Source organism: Zonotrichia albicollis, chromosome 15 (genome assembly GCF_047830755.1).
Source record: "Zonotrichia albicollis isolate bZonAlb1 chromosome 15, bZonAlb1.hap1, whole genome shotgun sequence".
In the NCBI taxonomy this organism is placed as follows: Eukaryota; Metazoa; Chordata; class Aves; order Passeriformes; family Passerellidae; genus Zonotrichia; species Zonotrichia albicollis.
In genome coordinates this window covers 7,414,170-7,441,478 of record NC_133833.1, presented here as the reverse complement: position 1 = coordinate 7,441,478, position 27,309 = coordinate 7,414,170, and the positions used below count along the sequence as shown (strand labels likewise).

At 38.6% G+C, this 27,309-nt stretch overlaps 1 protein-coding gene across 7 annotated transcripts; it reads right to left on the bottom strand.

Annotated features, from left to right (window-relative positions):
• Positions 1-419: 419 nt before the first annotated feature.
• Positions 420-26,521, bottom strand: MAPK9 (mitogen-activated protein kinase 9). Of its 7 annotated transcripts, none has more exons than XM_026791340.2 (12): positions 26,366-26,521; positions 22,489-22,663; positions 18,481-18,610; positions 17,306-17,364; positions 16,270-16,408; positions 15,884-16,049; positions 14,872-14,943; positions 10,608-10,790; positions 9,975-10,099; positions 9,389-9,452; positions 7,986-8,057; positions 420-7,244 (listed from the first exon to the last, which is right to left on the bottom strand). In XM_026791340.2, exons 2-12 carry the CDS (start codon positions 22,608-22,610, stop codon positions 7,228-7,230), a joined length of 1,149 nt encoding a protein of 382 aa, XP_026647141.1. In that variant the 5' UTR covers positions 22,611-22,663; positions 26,366-26,521; the 3' UTR covers positions 420-7,227. The 7 variants fall into 7 exon arrangements, with proteins under 7 accessions (XP_026647141.1, XP_005483683.1, XP_005483684.1 ...); XM_005483626.4 differs by having other exon boundaries at positions 420-7,239; XM_005483627.4 differs by lacking the exon at positions 14,872-14,943 and adding an exon at positions 14,577-14,648 and having other exon boundaries at positions 420-7,239.
• Positions 26,522-27,309: the final 788 nt, after the last annotated feature.

Below are 27,309 nucleotides of genomic sequence, written 5' to 3'. Positions count from 1 at the left end.
GACAGCTCTGCAAGGTGGAAACCTCATCACTGTCTGTGCAAAAATACTCACATCATCCTCAAAAGAAGCACAGTGGAACTATTTTTTTCAAGCTTCTACCATTTAAACAACAACAACAAAACCCCCCAAACATGTTTCAAAACACACTTGTAGTAAAACCAAGTGCAGTTAATGTGTCCAAACATTAAAGTTGTTCAGGAAAAAGATGCTCCAATCAATTTCTTTCAGTTTTTTCTCATTCATTTTTCATGCCAACACCTACATTTCCATTAACTGGAAGCTAAAGTGGCAACTGAAACTTCATACATCAAACATACATCACTGGTTACATAAAACATTCTACTTCAACATAGGAAGAACCAAGTAAGTAAGTAAAATACAAGTATGAAAAATATAGTAAATAAGACAGACTGCTCAAATCTTTTATGTATACATATTTATTTGTAATTTTACAGTGGCTTTAGTACTGTTTTACAATAACGTTTTTGGAAAGAAAAAAAACAAACAACCAAAAAGCTCCATAACAAGGCTTTAACTAGAACTACAGAACTAGTTATTGACAGTTTTCCTTATGAAATTCTAGTTTCCTAAAGAGTAACAGTCCAAAAAACCAATGATGCATGACTGCTGTCCATAAAATAAATCTAAACAAACAAACCCAAAAAAACTTTCTAGTCATCCTGAAACCAAAGTCCAGCATCAGACAAAATAGCCACTGCATTGAGAGGAATATGTTCCTATTGCACAAGCACTGAGAATGAGATATGACAATCAAAGTTTAATTCCATAGGCAGAAGAGGCCACATGTATCTATAGTTAGACTTCAAAGCACATCTTTCTTCTGAAATTATATACCAGACTGAACTAATGTTAAGGCCATAAAACCAGAACACTGGAACAATGATAGGGCTTGATGCTACTTTTGGTGACGTTTGGTAAACAGAAGGTGGGAAAGAGGACACCAAACCAACAGCTGATTCTGAGGGGAGTTAAACTTGAAGGCATTCAAAAGAAATTCTCAAAGAACTACATTTTGGAGGGGGTTTGAGTCATTGGATAAAATTGGATTTCATAACTAATCACTCAATGAGCCTATTACACTCTTTAATAGCTTGTGTTCTGTAATACATTAAATAATATATTTTCTTGAATTTACATTTAATTTGTATGAAAACAGTTCATTATATCTTCCTGTTATTCCCTCTTTAAAATAGATGAAGATTTGTATAATCTTTATAAATTATCTTAACAACCAGGTAAGGCTTCAATGTACTGAGTTAACTGCACACAGGTATCTCTAATTTGCTCTTAATTAGGCGTCTTAAACTGCTAACACCACCTGGGGAACCACGTTGTGATTTAAGAAAGGGATAGTTAGGTATTGCTGTCTGTTCTAATTGTGTTCATTTGATAAGTGTATAAAACACCTGAAAGCAATGGCTCCAAGGAAGCAGTAGCTACCATGGAAGTTTAAACATTTTACTTTAGGAAAATCTGGGAATCTGATGGAGCTGAAAATGCACATTAGTCATTTTATAAAGTTTGGCTTGCTACCAGTTAAGAAAATATAGGTATCAAAAAGAGACAAATACAGTGCTAACCATCTGTTACATTTTCTTTTAAAAAAATTAGCACCAATTTAAGCATCTGAATTCATAGAAAACATGACACACTTGGGTTTTCAAAAAAAGGTTTTCCCCATTAGAAGACAAGACAACAGCACATGCTCAGGGGTGTATAAGGAGCTCTGTGATCAGCAACAGACACAATCTCTGCTTCAGGCAGCCAGCACCAAATGCTCTTTGCACCTGACTCCCTCCTGCCCTGCTTTTGTTATTATCCCAAGGAGCCTGAGGAGGGCTGAGCCACTGCCCAGCAGGGGAAGGAACACAGGACAGGCTCAAGCTCACCCCACACATGCCAGGGCTTTGGTGCCTGAGCACTGCAGAGCAGGGACACACATCTGCTGCAGGGGAGTCCCACAGGGCTGGCCTGGCCTCAGCACAGCACACACAACTTCATGATGCATAGCCAAGAGTTAAGAAAAGGGATTTTTTTTTTTGTTTAAAAAAAGAATCCCAGTGCTCACAGCGAGCTGCCCTTGCTGCAGGAACAGACATTGCTGTGTGTTTATTTAATAGATGGCCAGGTAGTCACACTGCCAATCAAGTCACCCACTCAGAAGGTATTTCTCAAATGATCTCTTACTACGTGTTAAATTTCAGCCCCCAAAAGGTTTCTCATTTCTAATCTCTGAAAACAGGTTTAAAGAAACATGCTGATCAAATCTGTCAGAATAGCAAAGGCTACAACCAAAATTTGAACACATGAAGCATGTTACATCATTCCTTTTCACACCATATATGGTTGTATTTAGAAGAATCCTAAAGTGCTTCAAACCCAGCAATTAATAAAGTTGATTTCTTCTGTGCAAAACTGCAAGCACCTTTTAAAAAAATAAGCAGCAGCATCACTGAATAAACTTAAATAGTTAAATGTATTTTCTCTGTTTTGTATTGAATTCTTGGACCAAAATGATTTGCCACATTTTCAATAACAAATTGCAGAAGAGTGCATTTTATTAGTTTAGTTTTATACTGGACATTTTATACACATTTGAAATAGAGGACCCAGGAAATTTATATCCACAAAGCAACACTGTGGGATTGAAATCCAACAACTGAAATTTTAGCTGCAAAAATAATCATTTTATAAAACACAAACAAAAAAAGAATGGTTGTCTCTCCAATTTCCTCCAAAGCTAACATGAGAAAAGATGGTTTACTTAAAACATGATTTTAGCCCCAGACATTATTTTAGCATGCAGAGTGGGCAAAAACCACAACTGATTTGACAACTTGTGTAAGAAGCTTTTAGAACACCACTCATGTAAAAGACAATAAAATATGTAAAATAATGAACCAGAATACTTTTATCATCGTATTTCAACATGTTAAAAAAATAATTCAAGACACTCTGGAAAAGCAAAGAAATTACTATATTCATTATAGACCTCAAGTCCAAATTCTGCATCTGGATGCAGGTGTCCCTGCAAAGCCAGTTTTGAGCAGGAATGACACAACACATATCCCAGAAAGAATCTGCTTCCCAGAATATGGTCTCACGAGGTTTAGCATCAAGCCCTGCTAGAATCCATGTGACACACGTAGAACATGCAGACAAATGCAGTTCAGCACCTCCCCCAAACACTCTGTGCTGCTGCAAGGCTGAACCCACGCTCCCCAAGGACCACAAAGGTCTGTCTGTCTGTCTGCACCTGGAGCTGTGACCGCCCAGCTGGAGGGGGGCCCTTGTGACAACACAAGGCTCACCCACCCTGCCCTTGGAGACTCCATGTCAGCTGTGTTTGGAATAGCTAAATCCTACTTCATTCATAAAATTATAACTTTAAGCCAAGTGATTTAGCATTTAAGGTCCTTCCTTTAAGAAAGAAAAATTAAACATATGGAATAATTTTTTTTTCTTTTCATTAATTTGGAATAAACACATATGCTCTGTTAGGATGTAAAAAAAGACAAAACCTCTTTCAAGAGCGCTCTGGTTCCTAACAGCTTTTGAAATTCTCCAACCAACTAGTTAATTTCTAGTCAAGGTTGAGTTTTTCATTATTTTGACAAGAAAATGCAAGCCCTTGCTGGAAACATTACAAAACTTCAAAGGCTGTTTGCAAACTGCAGTTTCCAGTCCTAAGACTAGTTTAGTTTGTATGATCCATGCAGACAAAGCCTTAATTTTGACATTCATTTCTTGTCTTTTTCCATAAAGACCTAGACTTGTCATATCACAGGATTTCCTCAAAGTACAGGCTGCTTATCCAGATTGCAAAATGCCAAGCTTCTCTTTCTAAAGGCTTTTTTGAGGAAAAATGATATGAGCACAGATGAAATGAACTGTTTTAAACATACTCCATTTCTGCAATGCCATTCAGCTACTCAGTGTTCAGATGTTTAACAAGTTTCTGGTAAAGTATCTATTGACAGCCAAAGATCCCTTTCTTTTTCAGGTGAGCAGTTAAGATTACAGATTGTATCTATGCGGACCAACATTTATTTTAGTCATAGTTCATAAATTGTCTATGTATGCTGCAGTAGTGTTAACACTATACAAAGTCTCTCAAAGGAAAGTAACATTCATGTTTACAAAACTGAGCTGTTTTCTTAATATATATGTATACACACACATATTCTTAATTTTTAAATACATATAAATATTTATAAATGCCAAAGTGCAAAACCACAGTCAATTGCATCACTTTACATACATAATTTTAGTATTAGGAATAAAAGTGATCATATTGCACACCAAACTCTCCTAATTTTTAAACCCCTGTCAAGTGACACTGGATTTTGTTTTCCATCAGTGAGGAGGCTCTTGTGGCACTGACCACCGTGTCACCAACCTGGCTCTGACTGTCCCCTGCAGTCAGGAGCTGCATGCAGTGCACATGAGCACCCTGGGACAGCCTGGGCTCTGCTGGGGATTGTCTGCATTTGTACCCTCTGGAAATCCACCTGCATTTACACTATGGTTTTGGATTAAACTGGAGTCAAAATCCACAATATTCACAGATATTTCATGCATGCTCTGAAGGCATTCTGTAATTGAGCTTCAATGTATGCCATAGCAAGAAGACATAAAAAAATTTAGGTATGAGACAGCTTTTCCTACAAGATTTACAAATAAACTCATTTAATCTCAAGGTTGGGGTTTCTTTTCCTGTTCCAAGAGTATATTTTCAATCTAACACTATGTACTAGGAGAAGGACAGATAGCAGTTCAAGTCATGAAGACAGAACAGTATTGTTAAAAACATTTAATTTGATTCACAGAAGAATTTAGGTTGGAATAGATCTGGAAGTCACCTGGTCCAACCCTCTGTTGTGCTGAGCAGCCCAAGTCCAACAGGAAAAATTCAACTCTGTGAGTACTCAAATCACATGGGGAAAAAGCAAAAAATCTTTGTCTTCTAAAGTAGAAACTGTTAAAATGAGCATAGCACAGTGCAACTTCAGCTGAAAAATTTAAGTCTTGAAAAATGAAATTCAGCAGATGAATCACTAATTGTTCATTATGAATAGGTGTCTTCAGCTATTTTAACTTCTACAAATAACATGGACTAAAAAAAGCAAAAGAACAGCCAAGTGTACTGCTCTGCTATATGATAAATAGGCATGTTAAAATGTTTTTCCAGTGACAAGAATGCACTAAAAATATTTCACATATACTGTCAGTATCCAAAGATAAAAAGTTATCCATAGGTTGAAAAATCAAACAATAAGAAAAAACACAAGCCCCATATATCTTGCAATTCAATTTAAGAGACTTTTAAAAATCAGATATGCCAGAATACAATTCTGAAGTTAAGTTAACATTAACTACCTTGATAATTTTTTTTTAATCTTCTGGGACACTAAAATATTGATATTTTTACTACAGCAAATTAAGCTATTAAAAAGGGGCAAAATTTTAATATAAAAGCAACATTTGCATAAGGAGAAAGTGCTGCTTTTCGAGTCATAAGGCCTGGAACAATGGACAATTGTGTTTTACATTAGAAGTATGTCAGTAATGCAGTGCCTCTCTGGGCCAGTGTATTTTACAGGTTCTATTTATATATTCAAGGCAAGAGTATCTGATCAACAACTAAATATAGTGCCTTTATGAAAGTGGTGTTTTACCTCAACTTGTACACGTCTATTACTCTTACAGTTCTATAGTTCAGTCACACACATGCACACACGAGATCCTTTAGCAAATTTCACACCTGTGCACCCCAAAGTGAATGTGCACAAAGTCACAAGTGTTTTACAAAACAATTTAAGCATTACCCTACTGCAAATGTATTTTCTAATTCAACAGATTGTGCAATGTAACATGCAATTTTGTATTATCTGATTCTGAAAACTGTATTGATAAATCTGTATGGAAACAGCAAATAACCTCCTCCTCTTGTCTGACACTGCATTTAGAAAATTTGTATTAAACATGTCTTTCTTCTCACTACAAATAGACTTTACTAAGGTGAGGATAGAGCTAAGCTCTGTTACCTAAATGCTTAATTTACAAGTGACTCAGAACTACTGTACTTTTATTTCTTTAATTACTCACTAGATAGAATGGACCCATTAAAAAAATTGAAAAGATTTATGCAGCTTTTTGAGGCTGCAAGTATCTCCAAGACATCTCTCCTTTTATCAGAGCTTGCAGTGAATGAAGAGCATCACAGATAAAACTTCTTTTTCTGTTTATCTTTGTTAAAGGATGAGTATCACAAGCTAAAAAATACAGAACATTTTAGCACACTCTCCTCTTCTAAACAGGCACTGCTTCACAGAAAAGTCACTCATCCTTCCTCAAGATTTATTTAAGCCACTGTATCTTCTGTCCACATTTAAAAGACTGAAAAAGACACTCAGGTGAAATACAAAGTAATGGCTTTATGCTTTAAACTTCACATTTATCTCTTCTACAAGAAGAGAAAATTACTGAAAAGTGAAGATAGAAAGACAGTTTGATTAAAAGAAAAAAAAAAGTGCAATGTGGAAGAAAAACTGCCCTTTAAACACAGTACTGAGAGCATTCCACATGTGAGCTCACACTTACACACAACACTCTGGTTGCTAAATAAAGCAAACTGCCACAGTCACACAGTAAAACAAACTTCATAGGGACTATACATTCAAAACCCACTGATGAGCAATACTGTACTAAGTGTAAACAACCACTGTGTCACAGAAGCCTGCCAGCTGGGACTGGAGATTGTTGAAGCCACTTAAGAGGAGTTATTGGCTAGAAGTCTATTATAACTGCTCACCTGAAATAGGCTGAAACAAAGAAAAGCCTGTAATAGTGTTTAAATTTAATTTTTTTTTGTTCTTTAGACATTGATTTGCTTCCATTCTACAACATTAAGCAGGCAATTTCATAACAACTGAGTAAAAAAAACAACAGGCATTACTTTAGCAGAACATGCAGAACATGGAGTTTTTCTACTTGGTTCCATTAACTTACAAGCAATTCAGGCCCAATGGAAATTAGAGTTCTTTTCCAAAGTCAGGTCTGCAATCACAGCTGATCATCGACATCCTTCCAGGGGTCCTGTCAAGGCATCCAGGCTGCTGTCTGTGTCTGAGGCCAATGTTTGCTCTGTTGACATGGATGAAATGTCATTGATAGATGATGACTGGGAAGGACTGGTGTTGCTATTCACTGCTGCATCTGTGCTAAGAAAACCAAACATAATAAAATCTGAGGCAAGACAATATTATAGTCACAAATAACCACGTTTCTGGGCTGTGAGCAGCACTTTCCCCACAGAAATCCTAGGAAAATCAAGGAATTAATAAAAAAAAAAAGGAGAAAAGCAAGTAGTAAGGGCCCTAGCACTCAAAAGCCAAGGTGACCTTTTAAGAGATTTTTATTTCTCTCCCTCTCTGTGGAGAGAAGGAAGAAAAGACTAACAATACATAGTGTGAACAGTGACTTGAGTATCAAGAAATCTAACAGATACAGTTAATAAAAGGCAGTACAATATTCTGATTACTGAGCTGTGAGAAGAGCAGCAAACACAAGGAGTCAATCATGAGCACAAACACAGCACTGTTAAGTATCCTGAGGGAGCTTTAACACTGTTTAACCCTGAGGAAAGGGGCTCATGCTGAGCCTGGGAGCAGCACTCAGCACAGTTACCTGAGCTCCAGGTGAGCTCACTGCTGCTGATAACTTCATCTGATGACTGAGCCCTTGAGGGACAAGGCAGCTCAGGGTGTGGGACATGCAAGACCAGTGAAGTTTTTCTACAAGTTCAGGACAATTAAAAATCACAGCACCAAAGGATCTCCAAAGGCAGATCAGTCTCAAGAGTCCCAAACAACAAAAGCTTTGCCTACCTGGATTTCTGAGCAGATTTCTTCATTCACAGAGCTATGTGTGACAGTTACAGAACTACTGAAACAATGACTAACCTGAGGGCTGATCTTTTACCACACCATTCTTGCTCCTTTCTTCCCAATCCATAACTTCTTTGTATATTAATTCTTAAAGAGAACAGTGGGACAAAAGAAAAAAGAGACAGGAAACAGCACCATAAGATCACAGAGGATTTGTAAACAATTCACATTTGTATCAAGGTACAAGGAAATGGTTAAGGGTCAGTCTGAAAGCAGAACTGCAGAGCTATTTATTTGCCATTTGGATTTGGATTCAAAATCTGATTTTATGTAAACCTCCCTGGAAATTTTACTTTGATAACAAAAAATTATACACAAATACTTATTCTTGAAGAACCATCTCCAAGGGTGAACTGAGGAAAGTCTGGCTATTTTGAAGAAGGTTAAACAGTTAAAATATTGGATGAAGACCCCCATTTACTAGTCAAGGACAACTTAGGATACAGTCACTTGAACAACTCCCAGAAAAATCCAGAGCTGTAACTTAAATCACAGAAACTCGTGTGTGTACCCACAGTCTTAATGGAACTAAGATAACAATATCCAACTAGATTAAGGACTCTTCAATTCTGAGTAACAATGTTTACAAATACATTCAATTACATTCAGTGGATCCATTTTACTTTCCACCTTGCAATAATAAAGGATGATTTGAAGCCTACCTACCTGTGCAGGCATGCCCTAAGGATAACATATGTATAGATCAGCCAGAATCAATATCTGAAATTTATAATGCTGTTTCACAAAAGCAAGCAGCTTTCAAAGTAGTCATAAAAGATGCCTATTACCCTTGGTCTTGTGATGGCAGATGTTAAAATTTTAACTGCCTCACCATTTAATGGTTTTGACTCAAACTGTAAGGTGAAATTGATTTTAATGCTACAGTGCTGTTTATTCTTTTGTTTAAGTCAACAGTTTAATCTATTTGCTCAATAAATAAGCAATGAGATTAGAGAAAAAAAAAAAAAAAAAAAAACTAGACCAAAGGACTCTCCTGCTATTTAGATTTCTAAAACAAATGAAGTAGTAAATATTGTCAAGAGATATGGCTTAAACAATGCACACTGAGAAGAGGCATGTTTCTTTTTCAGAGAACTCTCCATCAAGGAAAAAGCTGTATAGATTACAAGCAGTTAAGAACAAAAAGGGAAAGAAAAAATAAAATTTCAGCATTTTGTTGAACAGACTTCAGAATGTTTCATGCATATATGAGCATTCACACACCTAGGTATGTATTCACTCCATACAAACCTGTTTCCATCCCTGATTTATTTTCCTGTTGCCACAGGCAGTACTGCTTCTCTGGAATAGTAGGAATTATTTGGAATAGTCTGTTACACAATCCAGCACATGCTGCAGCCACTCAGTAATAACACAAGATACTACAATAAATGTAATTTGTCATGCTCACTCCTTACCTTTCCATTCTTCAATTGCATGTTCTCTTTCTTCCAATTGTGCATCATAGATTTGAGGTGGAGGCTACGAAGAAAAGAAAAGTCTATAGTGCCTATTATATCAGGCTAACACACCCAATCTTAATGAAAAAAAATCTAAAAATGACAACTTTTTAATCATTTTTACCTTCACTTTTGGCAGGTTATTCCCTATACATCAGACACATTCATTTTACAACTCCAGAATCTGCTTTTAAGTCCTGCCTCACACTGAAAGGCTGTTTAAAAGCATCAACCAAAATTAAATTAATTGTAAATCTTTACAGGGCCTTAGAGCAAGGCCCCATTTCAAAAAGCCCAGGATTGCCACCAAACAGACATCTCTTTCTTTAAGTAAAATGAAATATTAACAGCCACTTTCAGAACTGTATCAGCTCCCCACCAGCAGCTGTCCTTCAGGCGATTCTGCCCCTAATGCTCATCTGAAGGCTTCCTGTGTGACTCCTGCTAGCCAATGAGTTCAAAGCATGCTCTTGACTAAAATTAAAGGTATTTCTAAAGTTATTGAATTGGAATCTTAGAAAATTGATTTTAATTGCACACTTACAGCTTCTGCTTCAGCTGGGTCATACCAGACAGTAATATAAGGATGACGTAAGGCTTCATCTACAGAAATTCTCTTGTCTGGATCTACTACAAGCATTTTTGACAATAAATCTCTAGCTTGGCTGGCTAGAAAGTAAAGGTGAAAAGAACACAAATGTAAAAGAGCTGTAGAGTTTAATGTCTGACACAGGAAATAAATTCTGGAAACACAGGACATGCGCTGCAAAATTTCATTTCTGCTCTACAGAATATAGTAAGGTGGATTGTTCCTTATGTTTTTTTTTTTTTAATTTTCTCAGTAATTATCTAAAGATAAAATATAACCCACATGAGCTTTATGCACTTAGAATAAGATGATCAGTAATAAAAAGTATTACTTTTGGAGAACACTAAATTACAGACACTATTCAATGGATTAAAATTAAAATAATTAAACAGAATCCTTGGACAGAGAAAGAGTATTTAGTAACTACTACTAAGATCTGAAAACTTGTCATAAATGAAAGAAACAGAAAGTATGTAGCTTTTAATGTTGACACTTACTGCAATAAATATTTTTATTAGTCTTTAAATTAAGTGTGCTGCATTTTTAAATTAGCTTCATAGGGAAACAGAGAGAACAAACTCGCCTTACTTTTTAACTTGTCCCGATCAGATTCTGATGGAAATATCCAGTCTGGGAAGAGCTCTTCAAATTTAATACCAGGATATTTTGGCCTGTTTTCTACATAATTCCTCACTGTAGGCTGCAGTTTCTTCATGAAGTCTGCTGATGGTGTTCCTAATTGTTCAATAACTTTATTCCATTGATCAATATCTGCACCATATCTTTAGGAAAATCAGCTGAAGAATTTGAAGTCTGCACTCTTAAAAAATACCACTCAAAAATCTGAGAAGTTAACAGGAACTTGAACAGAGGACACAAAGATGAACTTGACTGCAGCATCAGCAGTATTCTGAGCTGCCATGCAAAAAGCTACAAAATCTGAGCCTTATTTTTGTGTCAGTGTATTCTGAAGGACAGGCTGGAAGTGCTGCACAATGTATTATGCTTAAGTATCTTTTTCTAATTATAATATTTTTCTAAAACCCAAAAGAAGCTTTATTTGGCAGTTGTATCCATAGCAAAACAACTCTAAGGTCAGAAAAGAAAGGCTGCTGTGGAATCTTCTGAAGTGCAATGTAACATCAGGAACACTGAAGATTCCTGGAGCCAGAGAAAAATACACAAAAACCCAAAAGCACAAATGCATCCCAACCAAAGTAAGGAGCTTTGTACCTGTCTCCTAAGGAAATGAAACTTTGAGTTGGAGCATTTTGCAGGGCTGTAGTTGGATGGTTGAGGGCTTTTTTTGGTTGGTGTTTGGGTGGGGTTGATTTCTTTCTCTTTTTCAACTTCAGAAAAGGTCCAGAGGAGTTCTGAACAGGAAATCCACATTCCAGAAAGTTCTATAGCAGGTTCTTTTATTTAGGTGTACCAACCATCATACTCACAGCTAACTCTGTTCTTATAATTCAAAACTTAAATATTTTGTAAGAATAGCATTTACAAGTCACAAACTGAAATTGGGCCTCATGTTTCCTCAGGACTGTCCCTTCTCCCTCTCAAGTGAAGGCATTTTCCCCAGCCATGGTGACAATTGTTACAGAGATACCAGAGCCTGCTCTGAAGCAGCCCAGCTGGGCAAACAAAGCTCATTTATCACACTCAGGAGACACTGCATTAATATTCCTAACATCTAAGTCAACTCAGATCTACACTTGCCAGTTTTTCATGATAAAAAGAATGTGCAATTCCAGCAGAGCCTATCCATTGACCTTGCAAAAAAATTCACAGCTAAATTCACCATCTAGCACTTCAACCTATCCATTCTCATGGACAGACTATGCAACTAAACAACAAATATGCTGTACTTTGAATTAAGATGTATTTAAAAAACACTGAGGTGCTTCTATTTCAGTTAGTGTGTCAAGAATACAATTATGAATATATGTATAGTCACTGTTCCATGCTAAGACTTTAGACTTCTGATACAAAGACTGAAAATTTTATTTGCTTATTGAATGCATTCCAATGGAAAAGCTATATTAAAACCAAAATTCAGAACTGTTTATATTGTTAACTGTCATGCTAAAACAAAGCACAGACAAAGAGAAAATTAACATACATCAGGAAATTTTGTTCCTAGCTGAGAAACTGATTTGTGTGAGAGCTCCACCAATCCAGATTCAAGAAGATGCTTTTCCTTTGAGTAACAGCGGCCTGGTTACTCAGATAATCAGAGTCCAGTTTATTGAGGCCTCAGAAGACTGCAGGAAAGGGCAGAAAACTTAATGACCCATCCCACTTTAGAGGTAAAAACAAGTAAAAAACAATATCTCAGTTTCAAAGTGCTTTACAGATGGTGAAAGTTGAAAAAATTCTCAACATAGGATGGACTTAACATAAGCCTCTTATCAGAAATCCAAGTGGGATTTCAGTATAAAGCAGGCAGAGAAAGCTCTGTGACTGACCTGGCAGCCTTCACACAAAGCCACTCTCCCCATTCCTGAGACTTCAGGCTCAGAAGGGACCAGGCATTTAACCCATGCCAAGTCTATTTGCCTTTAGGGCCTCTGGAAGGAAAGAAAACAGAGTCCTTCCTACAATCACAACAAAGCATGACTTTTCCCAAGAAAGCACAAATACCCCTCGTGCTTTCTGCACTGGTCAGGCCATCAGTTTCCTTCTCCATATGGGCAAAAGAAAGATCAAAAACACAGGGCTGCTGCCAGGCTTTTCCACCATGTCACCTTAGGTGCCTGTATTCCCTGGTTTTTCTCCGTTTCTCATTTCCAACAGCAGCTGGCAGTGACTCAGGGCTCCCCAGCACAGTCAGGAGCAGGGTCTGTGCATCCATCACCCTGGCAACACAGAGCATCTCATTCCACCCAGACACTGCTGCAAGTATCCCAGAAATTCCCATCCACCATCAGGGAAAATACAAATTACTGAATCTAAGAGCAGATTTTGCTGAAGAGAGTCAAGGGCAAGCATTGGGCAATATGCTGAACTTGCTCCCTCCTCTAAATGCCCAAATACCAAGACATTTTAAAATTTAACTTAAAATAAGCAACTAAACAAAAGAAACCCAAACACAATCAACAAAAGGAATGTTTCATGGCATGCCCAGAAACCATCCTGCCAAGACAATCCTGCAGCTGAAGGTGACAACCTGACCCACCCTGGAAGGGCCTCAACAACACAAACAGTTGTCAGTATCTCACATTGAAGAGAACTGAAACTCTTACAACAAGCAAAAATCCTGTAAGCAAAACTCTGCACTTCCCTATCAGGGAGGAGACTCCTTGAAACATAGACTGGTAGAGCTTCAGTGGCCCTGAGAGAATCACAAATGATAACTTGTATATTCAACAAGCATGAACAAAATTTCCTTCATTTATTCATGAATAAATCAAAATAGCCCATGCTAACAACATGCAGGTGAAACACACATAACATCCATGAAGAATTGTGTTAGGTTGGTCTGAAGGCTTCAAAAGGTAAAATAATAGAGAAAGGAAGAAAGGTAGAAAAAAAAGATACTTATTTAACATTTAATCAATTTACTGCTAAATAATGTATGATCAACTGTTGAAGATTAGTGTCATGAAATTTAGCATTAAAATTGGAAATCCTCCTCTATAAGATACACAAGTATCTGTGAACAGGCACCTAATGTTTTTAGTGGTGGTTGCTCCTTGCTGATGAGCAAAAATTTTATATTGGCTTCAAAAATTGGAGCACAATTGTGAAGACAGGGTGCCCCATCCCTGCAAGGGTTCCAGGCCAGGCTGGATGGGGTTTGAAGCAACCTGGGATAGTGGAAGGTGTAGGGGGGTTGGAATGAGATGGTTTTTAAGGCCCCTTCCAACCCAAATGGTTCTCAGATAATGATTCTATGAAATCTTGGTTGAAAATATTAGAAGGAGAAATGGAAGAACAAACTGTCTTATAGAAGAAGTCAGTCCAAAATTAAATTTTCATAAAATGGGAAAAAAAAAAAAAGAACCTCCAGAAAGTTTTTCTTTTTATGTTAAATAATAATAAAAAAAGATCTCATGCAGTGTGCTGGCCATTAGGTCACCTTTGCCCAGCAAGCCCTAATAAACAAGAAAAAAATCTGATTAAAACTCAAAAAATTGTGCAATAAAAAAAAAATTAGTCTACTGTTCAAACAAATAATCAGCAAAATCCATGCATAGTTAAGAAGTAACTTTGTAGGCTTTTGCTTAAAACACTTACCTACAAAGAACAAGAGTAAAAAATAAGTTATTTTCTATTTTTCAAACCTAGCAGTATCTGTCCAACTACAAAAGCTGGAGCTCATAACACATTGGATCCAACCAGTATAAATTACATGAAATATAATCTACTAAGAAAACAGAATAGAAAGCTCAACAACTTGGTCAATGACACTAATTTCAAAGAGTACAGTGGATCTAGTAAAACATTATTAAATGTTTTGCTAACATTATTAATTGTTTATGCTTTTATACAGATCTCCAGAATTGTGTTTCTGTTGAAGTGGAATAGGACTCAGGGATGACTAGGGAAGGATACGATCAGTGCCTTGGAATATCACACAACCTTTCACCAATTCTCCCATGATGCACCCAACTGACCAGATATCAACTGAAAACAAAAGTGAAATGATCAAATTATGGAGTATCATGAACAAATGTGAGGAAAACAAACAAAACCATCTGCATCTACAGTAAAACACAACAATGTGGAAAACCAAACTGTTCACATGAATTTTCAATCATATCAACACCGAGTGTTCCTGAATTTTGTATTTTGTGAAACGAAATCAGTGTTTACACTTGTGAAACCACCATGCCATGAAGAAGGATACAATCTCTTCCTGGGAACAGGACTTTATGGAGGACCATTTCTGCCATAATGCACCCAACAGACCAGATATCCACTATCATATGTTAGGTGCAACAAGGACAAAAGATTAAAGAGATTTTTTTTTAAATACCACAATTATTTATTTGAAAGCTCACACTATATTCCTACAGTCCTGCAGATAATTTATTTTTGTCCTAAACAGAACAATCTTTGCTGAAGTTCTGATTCACATCAGCACTTGCTGTACAACAAGCTGCCTTCTGCACTAAATAAAGTGGTTTTTATCATTATCAAGGGCCCAGCAAGGTCCCACAAGTCCCATGTTTTACACACCCAAAATTACAGATATTCAAAACCGTTGTGATAAAGAACATACAAGTCCACTGCTAACAAAAATCAGCAGGTAAAACCCCCAATAAAGCAAGGACAATTCCTTGGGAGCAATTTTGTTGGCTGAATGTTCAGTATATTACAGCTGTGTTGGTTTTAATAATGTAAAACCCAGCCTCTCTGAGCACCAAGCAGACTTAAGAGAATATCAGACATAGTTTATGGTAGGGATCTGCAATGTATTTTAATAATCAGACAGGCATAAGGGGACACACTGTTAAAAGAAGATGTTTCAGAATAAAATTACATTGATTAAAGGGTTTATTATTCATATATTGATTTTTTTGTTTGGATTTTTTTTAATACTAGCCACCATTAGTGTCTCAACAGTTTTTCTGAGAATAAAAAACATGGCAAAAAGATAATGGTGAATATACAACAAGATATAACTAGAGGAGGGGAGAGGGAGCAGTTAATGTTAAATGAAGAAAAGCGTACAGAAAACTATCATATTTTCAACAAAAAAATTACACTGTAATAATTTTCATATCCAGTACCATGATTAGAATACTTTAACAAACTTGACAGAGGGAAAGCAGCCCTCCCTCCTCATTTTACAGGAGTTATGTTCCAAGAGAGACATACTTTAGACAGGAGATTTAAACATTACTCCAGCAGCTTACCATTCTCCTTGTATCCCATTCCCAGGATAACCTCTGGTGCTCTGTAATATCGAGTTACCACATATGGAGTCATCATGAAGTTAGTACATGCTGTTCTTGCCAGTCCAAAATCAAGGATTTTTAGTGTGCAATCTGATTTTACTACTATGTTGCTGGGTTTCAAATCCTAACAAGAAATTACTTCAGTTAAGGAAGGATTAACACACAGAATAATATCCACACATCCCCCTCCACAATCAGGATAAGCCAAAAAGTAACTTTTTGTTAATACAACTGCATTTTCCTGCCCTGGTGTATGTGCTTATTTATACAACCCCCTCCCTTCCTCCCTGTTTCATAAAAACTGTGTTCACAAAGAATATTGTTAATGATCTACTACTACCTACTCTGTGGATGATACCAGCTGAGTGGAGATGCTTGATCCCACATAGCATTTGGTAAAGAAGATAAGACATTCTTTCATGATCCAATTCCATATGAATAACCTGGCATAAATTTGCATCCATCAGCTCCATAACCAAATATCTAAAGCACAAAAAAGAAAGTATTAAAAAAACTCAAGTCTTATTTTTCATAGGTTTAAATTGAACATATGAGATATTTAAGAAAAATCACCTTTGCTAATCTAAGTGTCAAAAAAAAATTAGAAAAAAACCCATGCACGATCACAGTTACAAAATTATCTATTCAAAAAGTCTTACTATTAAAAATTAAGTGCTCAATATTCCATCACAAAATATTAAAATTCCACTAGTTTTATAAACAGTAATACAAAGAATAATTCTATCTTTATGCATCATGAAAAGTAAGACTGAGTGAAGTTGATGTAGAGATTGCAGATAATGCAACATAAATGCTCTCTTTCACTGTATTTTACTCTAAAAAAGAAAATCAGAATAACAACAGTGAAAACTAAGGATCATAAAATAATTTGCAGTTGTCATCTACTTACCCTCTTCAGACACAAACACTCCCTCATTTGCCCAAGCAAATTCCCAAACCACAACAGCACATTCACTGGAACCTAGGGAATCCCACCAATCAAATAGCCATGAATCCTTTCTAGACCAACTGATAATGCTTGAATAAAAAAGAAATATATTCAGTTCTGAATTGAGGCCAAAATACTGTTGGGCTGATGTGACTGGTACAGTAACAAACTGTTCTCATGTTATCCAGACCAAGTTATTATCCTGAGGTGAACCATGGAGCTGCTGAAGGACCATGCACACAAACCAGAGGAAGGGGCAAGCAAAGTGTGGCAGACTGATGATAAAAGGTAAATATCCCTTTTTCACTGCCCACTTCAGCTTTTAGCTACTCTTGATTTTCAAAGCATGAAGTTTGTAGGATACTGGAAATCCAGCTCTAAAGCTTAGGCCAGTACTTGTCATAGAAAATGAAAAAACATCTAGTACTTACACATCCTGAAATTCTTCTAGTGACTTCTGTGGTGTAAATACATTTAATAAACTAATAATCTATAAAACAAAAAACAAAACATTAGAAGAAACTTCTGCTTTAATTCACACAAAACTCCACTATTGCAGAAGTTACTATGCAAAATAAAGTGCACACTGTTACTATATACACAATTTGAATGTTACTTGGCTGCACTTAATTCACATATGCTGAAAAACTGCCAATTCAGAAATAGTTCCAAACTGCAGCATGTGCCAAGGGAACCAAGACAGGACAAAATCTTTTTTAAAGTTATATGACACCTTCTAGCTCCCTCCCCAGTGTCTGAAATATATCCCATTTTCCCCATAAATAATTATATCTTATTTTAAATCACAGGCTGTGCAAGGAATTCTAAGCAAGGCTGTCCAACACCACGTGCACAGAGGTGCCCCACACCATCCCATTAAACTTAGATTATGATGTACTATTTCCAGAACTGCTAAAATTGCTCTACTGCCATCTTTAATAACCACCTTGCTTTTATTCTGCTCCATCTGGGCCTCACCAAAAGCTTACTTAAAAAGCAGCACTGAAAGGCGAATTGACTGCAGGAAGTTTGAGATTTGACCAGCAATGTTTCTAGTTCATGTTAGTACCAGCATGCAGCAGTCACATAAACCTGATATTCTTGTATTTGAGCAATGAAGTATTGACATTATGGCTCACTTTAGAGAGTTTAAAGATTTCAAAATTCACCAAGTATTGTCCATAGCATTTCCATTTTGTAGACAGTACTGCACCCCTGAAAAGCTCTGCAGTTAAACACTGAGTTTAATAAAAATCTTGCCTAAGCTCAGAAGATTTAAATACAGTGAAGTTACAATGGTCAAATCCACAAACCACCCCAGTGCCAAACAAGCTGTGCTGGACATGGCTGCAAAAGGGCAAATGCAACAGAACAAGGCCTGGTCTCTGACACTGATGGCAGCAGAAACCTCTTCCCCTCCCCTCGGTACTTCAGGCAGCTCACCCAAAAACTGAGCCATACATTGTGCAGAACTGCACTGCCCACAGCAAATCTTCCCAGCCCATCACTATTTCCATTCCTATGGTTACTAACAGCAAGTGAGGGAGCAAATGCTGAGCTTTTGAGATAAGGCAGAGTGAGGAGAGCAACACAAAGGCCGACTCACATTTTTGTGATTGACGCACTTGAGAAGAACGAGCTCTCTGTAGGCCCTCTTGGCGTGGGTTTGGTTCTGAAAAGGACGACTCAGCTTCTTCACAGCAACATTGATTCCAAGCACTGTATCAAATGCAGCACTAGAAGTGTTCAAAGACAAACAAGTTGAAGTCTGTTTGAGGGAGAGGAGGGGGCAAAAGGGAAGCAGAAACGAGGAAGGAAAGAAATCAAGATTTAAGACAAAGTATATCCGCTAGCCTGTTGGTACTACACCTAATTTTAATTCAGAAAAGAAACATCCTTTAAAAACTTCATAACCTTTAATAAATACAAGTAAGTCAAACAGAAGCACTGACATTCATCAGAGGTCTTCCTGCTCTCCTTTTTGTCTTTACACTTGAAACTGCTGACTCAAGACTCACACCCAAAATTGCAAGACCTAAAAATATTTTAGGCTTGTTTAAAATCAAGAAGCATTGCAGCTGCCTAATCTGTATATTTGGAATAATTTCTGGACACTTTTGCTGACTGACAATCATTTAGTATTTGCAGCAGAAATGTCTCTTATCTAAAGGAGAGCCACAACTTGTCTCTATGATCCCTTCTGCAGGGATCAATATTCTCCTTTACATGGATAGTTTGTAATGATAAAAAAATGTAGTGCCTAGCAGAAAATTACATTCATCATCTGCTTCTGAATGGAAAAAAATGCATTGAATTGAGAAATAAGGAAAAGGGACTGAAGGGAGGAATACAAGAGTTTAAAAGTGACCAGGACCATTAAATTTACCCTGGTTTTCACTTGTGTTTCTTCCTTCCCTCTGCAGTTTGAGGTCAACTTACACTTGCTTTAATAGGTCAGGTTACACTTGGTTTAATAGCTGAAAGAACCTAAAGCTAAAGTATCTGTATAAACAAAACAAGACAGAAGTGGGAATCACCTTCATCAGTAACAAAGACTATTTGGCAAAACAGATGTGAATTCCCAGCACATGCTACTCAGGAATTCCAGTCTTTAAACAGTTTCAGTTTTAAATAAGGATTCCCACATTACCCTATTTCTATTTGATGTTAACTTTCATAAGGTAGGAAAGAATTCTCATTCACATTTTTTCCAAGCACATTTAAGCTCTTTGTGAGCTCCTTTCCTATCTCATCAAGCTCTATGTGACATCAGGCTTAAAAGGGCCATCACACTACAGTACCCTAACAAAAAGTACAGCTTCCCTGTAAGTACAACAATACTCAAAATCTATCAAGTTTCTCAGCATAAACTCACTGCTTTCCCTCCTAGAAAAAAGCAACACCACCACAAAGCAGGGCTCACCCAGGAGATGTGATTTCCTGGGACATGGGTCCCAATTTGAACCAATGTGCCACTTAACTAAAGACTTACTAGCATTTATTTCAGCTGACTTCTGTGAAGTGCACAAGTCATTACTGAATGTTACAGTAAGTCTCTGATTTAAACCCTTTATGCCTGTGCTAAAGGAAACAGAGTGGGAGGAAAGCAACTGGCCAGACAGTTGGAGAAATTATTTTCCTCCTAAACATAAATATGAAAGCCCTGATATTTCAGTATTCACCTAAAAGATGTTACATGTAAATTAATTTTTATATGTTAATGCCTTTAATGTTTAATGACTTCCATATGTTGATGATTACACCTGTGAATTAGTATCAAATCAGTAATCAAGAGGGTCTGCATGAATTAGCTGTAAATCACAGGGCAGCAGCAGACAGAGGAACAATTTTAGGGGAAGTGTCCCTGTGTGAGGTGACAAATCAGATGTATGACAAGCCTTAGTTTAAAGACATATGAAGAATTCCACCTGAACCTCTTATTTTGGAGATTGACTAGAAAATTTAGGAAATCAAGGAAAAGAAAGGAAAAAAAAAGAGATGCCAGGAAGTTAAAGACAAAAGTTATTTTGATTCAGTCCAAAATAGATTAGCAGACTTCAGATGTATTAATACTCTGGAACAAGGAAGTGCAGTAAGGTAAATATGTTTACTTTGTACATAAATTACAAATGACATATCCAGTTCCTCTCCTGGCCTTGTGACCTAGAAATATCCTGTACATAAAAACTGAGTTACTTTTTCATCTTCCTCAATCTCTCATTTACTATTTTTCCTAAGTATATATTTTTAAAATTACTTATTATCCTAGATTTTAATATCAAAGTTAAAACTACATGGAGCAATACCAATGGATTTTCTCATTAACATACTGAGGAAAAAAAGCACAAATTTAGGCCTCTCCTAGCTAAAGTGACACAGGTGGTATTAAAAATTCCTCACAGAATAAATTAAATCCAGACAGAAAACTCCAGAAAAACTTCTCCTATTTCTTATATTAAACACAGGATGATTAAAAAGCCATCACATCTGTGTGTTACCCTAATGTCTTGACATTTTTTTCAGCCAAACATAGCAGGATAGCACTCTTCTTACACTGAGTTTTCTACAAAAAACTAGGAAGTAAAATGCATCTTTCCCTTGCATAAAAATTTTAGGAGAAACTAAGATGTTGTACCTTGTTCAATTTGAGGTCTTTCTCAGCAAGATGAAAATTCATGCAATGTTTCACTCTGCTGTTTCATAAATCAAGTAGTTTCAAAACAAGTGAATAAATCAAATAATTTTCTCTTCCTCCCAACATGATGACCTTAACACGATCTGCATTTCATTCTGAAGCAGAGATCCAAAGTAATTTGGCTTCAAAATGCTCTGCTTCTAATGAAAGAAACACTTCCAAGCAGCCCAAATTCCTGCACACCATCTCAACCAAGCATAACTCTGAGAACAGAGACACCTGGAAAATGTCAGTACTATACTAAATCTTTCCCAAATCCTAATGAGCAAGATCTAGGACCCCCTCATCACTCAACCCACTGAAGAAGAATGAAATATGGTGTTTTCATTTTGTTTGTTACCTACCAGTAGGGCAAGAGGGGTAGCTAAAAAATTTAAAATTAAGGCCTGCTCTCAGAGAAATGCACTCTTTTCCTACTTATATAACTTATTGTGGTTATGGAAAGGCCAAGAAGACATGGGCAGGTGTTGTTAAGGAGTTATTCACAGTACATGAGTCATCACACTTATTCTGCAGATTTTATAGATGAAGATAAACTGCAGGCTGGATTCAGAGCACAAACAGCCCACCATGTGTTGTGATGAAGTCAATATCACAGAGTTCCTGGGTACATCTGTTTGCTCCCTTGATTATGGAATGAAAACCCACATCAATAAACATTTCTGCTGTTACCAAGTAAGTTTCACCCAACAAAATATGGGCTGGCACTAAATGTGCAGAATGGATTGCTGCAGTCTAAAAAATATTTGAAAGTGTTTACCTTTAGCTGGCCCAGAGGTGTGGTGCCATACAAGAGACTAAGGTTCAGGATCAGCCTAAAGACTCCCACGTCCTGGGCCAGTGGAGGTTGGACACAAAGCTGGGGTGCCACACCAAGGGAGAGCCGGCCAGCCCAGCCCCTCACACAGCATCCCTTTCTGGGTAATCCATGGAGTGACAATGACACTGATTTGCCTCATCCTGCCAGTTAATGGCAAGGCACTGCATTGATGGCTCCTAGAAATGGACAGGAGTGATTGGGAATAAAAGAGGGGGAAGAAAGGGGGCCATGATGAAGAAACGAGTAAAACCCAGAATGTCTCACCATTGTCATACCTTACACTGCAACATCAAAACTACAATGGCAATGGGAGAACTAGAAACAGAAATAAAGTGATTAATGAGTAAGGAAGAAATTTGTTGACCATTCTAATTTATGCAGTTATCCAAATATTAATTTTCCCTAAAAACAGAACAAAAAAAATACAATTGCACATGAACTATAATAAGCAATTGGTTTAGAATTTATTGAGTCCATAACCCTGTAACAAGAGAATGTATTATCAGTGTTTTATGTTCTGGTACTTCTATCAGAAATACATGCAAACTTTGCTTTATATTTATAGCTTTTAATATTTAAATGAAGTATTTATTACTCACCAAACAATGCCCTGTGCCCCTGATCCTATGGGCTTCAATTGCTGGTAACGTTTTAGCACAGTGAATGTTGAATCTGCAACTTGAACACTGTAAAACTGACTATCACATTTACTGTCAGTCATGGTGTAGTGTCATGTAGTTTTCTCTCTCAGGAACCCGGCAAAGTTTTCAAGATCTTAAAGAAAAAGAAAGAAAACAAATGTTCAATATCTCACTAATTTCCAGCAGACAAGATGAGAAATATTATACATATTTTAATACACATGAATTTTTCAACAGCACACCATTAAACATTCATTCATAAACAAACATTCTTTCAGTTTTGTGCATTACCACTGCTAATGAAATACACTTGCAGACTGACAGCAATTACAGCTTTTACAGCTTTAAGGGAATGCGTGTCCTACTCCAATCCCTCAAACAAAAAGCATCTAAGTAAACAACTCTAAAAACAAAACCACCCAAATACAACTCTTTACTCCTTGAAGGCTACTCCATGACTTAGAACTACTGCTATGTGCTAGAACTGTATTACTGAAACAAAAAATCAAAAAGTATATTATTCAAACACTGGGAACAAAGATAAAAGTTACAACATACATCCATGGAGCCCATGGACAGAAGGAAACAGGGTTTTAATAAAAGACTTAACTAAAACAGTAAAACAAGTTTAAAACAAAACTACCCCTCAAATCCCTGCGGCTGCTGCAATTTCCCCAACATTTCCCTTCAGCCTTGTTCAGTAGGAAATTCCAAGGAGGGCTCTGCCAGGCAACCTTCCCTGATCCAGACCTACAACAACACATTCTCCTTCCCATTTTGTACACACCACAACATCCTGCACTATCAGCCAGCGTCCTTGTAGTACTACAGAATGAGACTTTTGTGCTACAGTTTAGAAGAGACTTTCCTGACACAATAGAGAGTAAGTTAAATTCATCTGTCAAGAATGAATAAGAGATAAGTAATTACATCAGAGAGCAGAGTAATGGACTCAACCTCTTTAGCTCTGCAGTGCTACAGTAACAAGAGCACAGACCAACAGTTTTCCTGGGTGTCCATCCCTCTTCCAAACTTTACAAGTAAATTACCTCAGTAATTACTGAAGAGCTCTCTAACAAATTTTCCCCTTCATAATTTCACATTTACTATGACAGATAGTGCCATTAGAGCCCAGGGTAATTTGCACAGGCAAATCTCTTCAAAGTTGTTCCTTAAAACAGGAAATGCAAGCAGCCTCTTCCCCGGAGCAGCTGTGCTCTGGGCTGCCTGCTTTGGTTTCTAAAAGCACAGTTTGTCTCTCTTCACTGGCCCCACCGAGTATCTGTGAGCCAATGCAAAACACAAAAGCCTCAAGGGCAACCCAGACACCCACCTTAGAAGGGCACAAAGCCACACAAATAACTTTTGGTTGCTTTAAGAATTAGAATTTGGATTTCTGTCCTCCTCAGTGCATGTAGGAGGGAGCAGCATCTTTTCCATGTTTTAAGTCAGCTGACAGACTCAAGGAATCTGCAATAAAATAAATGGAAGACCTCCAAATCCTAGTAAAGACTGAGTTTAAACCAAATTGTAATAGCCTTAAGAGATTCTCAAGAAATGTCTAGAGTTCCTTTTACCTTCTAGTTCCTCAAAATCTATGCAGCATTTTAAGAGGCAGACATTGAACTGGGTCATCTCCAGCAGCAATTTAGACTGTCAGTTTATCTGACATTTCCTCTTAGAAGCTTTAGAAAAAAAGCAGAGGAAAAAGGATCAGCAAAGGGAAAATGTGGGCTACCAACTTTCTGCTCTGTCACAGGGAGAAGAAGGAAGAAAACAATATCTCCTACACAATAATATTAGAGGCAGTCAGCTGCAGCTGCACAGCCAGCTAGCACTAACACGAGACCACAGGATGCCTCAAGGGCAGCTCCAGACTTTCCCACTCTTCTTTCCAGCCCCATTCATTACCCCAAAGCTATGCACTCTGAGGTACCAGGTGTTCTGATGAACAGCTCCTGAGCACCTATGGTGTTTTCACTGAATCTTCAATATTTTAAGAAAAGTGCAGCTGGAAGGTCAAGATGCTCCCTCTGCAAGGACTTAGAGACAAAAGCAAAAAAAAGTACAGATTTTGCATAAACTGGGTATCAAGCTGCAGGATATCAACTTGTTAGCTGCACAAGAACAATGCTGTACCTCTTCAGGAGTTAATGAAACACTTTTCTGTAACAGTGATAAAGAAATACGGGAAAACAAAATAATCCTGATGCTGAAAAAACCCTACCCTTTAAGAATCATGGTCTGCACAAAGCCACTTTTCAAAAACCACTTGGAGATGAGGATAAGCTCCTTAGAAAATCCCCAAAAAGAAAAATGGGTTATCAGAACACGCAAGTTTTATGTATTTCAACCCATTTGCAATTCTTTGTGCTTAGCAGCTCTCAAGTCTTGACTTTCACTAGGGCTTCAAGAGCCCCCAAATAAAAATAGATTTCCTGTTGTGCAAGTAAGAAGTATATCTGTGAAATGAGTTTCTTAGTACTTACCTGTTTTTTTCCTATTGGAAAAATAACCAACACACCAAACCTGCCAGTTACTACTGGCTTATACACAATTCCAGTGAGAAATCTTTAGAAGCTGAAAGCAACTGCCCTAGAGAATACATCCTGCATTAAACAGTCACTTACCTAAAATATACTTATTAAAATGACAACTTATTAATAACCAGATTTGTACTCTGGATATCTTCAAGTCAAAAGCTTATGAAACAGATTGGGAACACATTCCCAGGGTTGTTTTGGTTACAGAAATGTCATTACTGAAAACGAAGCACAAGAACAGCATGAAGCTTGGCTTGTTTTTTAAGTCTTAAGCTAAAATTCTACTGCTGCCAATATTAGAAGTGAATATACACACACACACGTATTTATGAAAACATATGGGAAATCCGTGCAGTAAATCTCCCCCTATTCTCTTATTAACCTCTTCAAAACAATTTCTAATTCAGGTGTGCCCTTTTAAGGACTATCATCAATAGTATCAAGGGTTTTTTTAAAATCTTTACAGCAGTATATATCAAAAGGAAAGAGTCCAGTTACAAAGTCACAGTGAGTTACACCTCACTCCTGTACTGCCAACCTTTAGAACGAAAGTGTAGCAAAGCACCAGCTGAGTAACGCCGAAGGATTACAGCAGTTTAAAGGTAGTTTACAACTGGAAACTCTTGGAAAGCAGATTTTTTTTCTTTAAGCAACCCACACTACTACTGACCAAACAAACATTTCACCACTACCTGTTACAGTCTCATTCAGCTACTACACACAGACGCAAACACTGAAAGGATCTCAGAACTCTGCCAGGGCAAGCTGGTGTAAAGAGAGAAAAAGTTAAAACATGCTTGTGCTGTAAGCAATTTCGCCGCTCATGTAAGAAGCGAGCAAGAAGAGTCTTCTCACATCTTTCCTAAAACTTCTGCTAAGCAATCGTTTCGGCTCCGGAGAGCCCGGGCTGGCCGCGGCCGCAGCGCTCGGTCCCGCAGCGCTCGGTGCCGCTGCCCTCCCGGGACGGGGCTCCGGGGCCGCCGAGCGCGGGCCGGCCGCACACGGGCACCGGCACGGAGCGACAGGGGAGCGGGACGGGCAGAGGCGGCTCCGCGGGGCCGGCACTGCGGCACGGGCAGGGCGGGGGGCTCGGCCGGAGCAGGAAGGGCCCGGCCCGGCCCCGCCGCTTCCCCGCGTCCCTCCGGCGCGGCCGGGCCCGGGCAGCGGCCGGCAGGGCGCCCCGGCTCTGCCCGCGCCGCGGGACGAGCCGAGCACTCCGTCCGGCCCAGGGCTCGTCCCGCCCCGGCTCCAGCCCCGCCGCCCCAGCACGCCCCTCGCGGCCGCCCCCTCACCTGGGTCGGACGCGGCGGGACCGGCCCCGGCCACCGCCTCCCGCTGCCCCAGCCACAATGGCCTCCCGGTGCTCCGCACGGCGCCGCCCCTGACTGACAGCCACCGCGACCAATCGCAGCCCCCGCCGGAGGAGCTCAGCCAATCGGATAGGGGGCGGGACTTGCTGGCCGCTATATAAGGGAGGGCGCTGAAGGGCCGCAGTGACGGGGCAGTTCGGCCCCCGCCCTGGCTTGGTGTTGGTCTGTGACGTGAGCATGTCACGGCATTGGTGACGTCATTGCGCAATGTCGTGACGTCGTTTGAGCTGTTATGTCATTGCCTGACGTCAGCCTGTCACGATAGTCGTAATGTCACCTCTTAGCAGTACCATGTCACGACGGGCTGTGGCGCCAGTCCTGCTGCCGGCTCCTCACGGCTGCGGCAGGCGGGACAAGCCCTCGGTGAGGCGAAGGCCCGGCCTGGGCAGGCGGCACCACAGGAGCACCGTGACATCACACGAGGGCAGCCTGGCACCACGGCACAGCACATGAGGGCACAACGGGACAGGACAGCCCAGCAGGGCACAGCACAACACCACACACCACAGCAGGCCCTGACCCGCCGGTCCCTGCACAGCTCCTCAGCCTGGCTTCCCTCAGCTCTTCCAGAGCAATGGCTCAGGAGCGAAGGGATTTATTCCCTCCCCGAGCTATTTTCAACCCCACGCAAAAATCATAAGCCTTCTCTCCATTACACACCCCCGGCCCTGACATGAGGACTGCTTGTTTTTAAAACAGGTGCTGCCTAAAAATAAACTCAATTTGCCACCTCTCCGAGGACTGATGAGAGCTTTCATTTCTGTGATTTCTGTTCTCACAGATTAATTTAGAAAAATGCACCTGCAATTTTTTTAATAAATCAATGTCACAAATAGACTAGATTAACTCAATATGCTTTGATAATT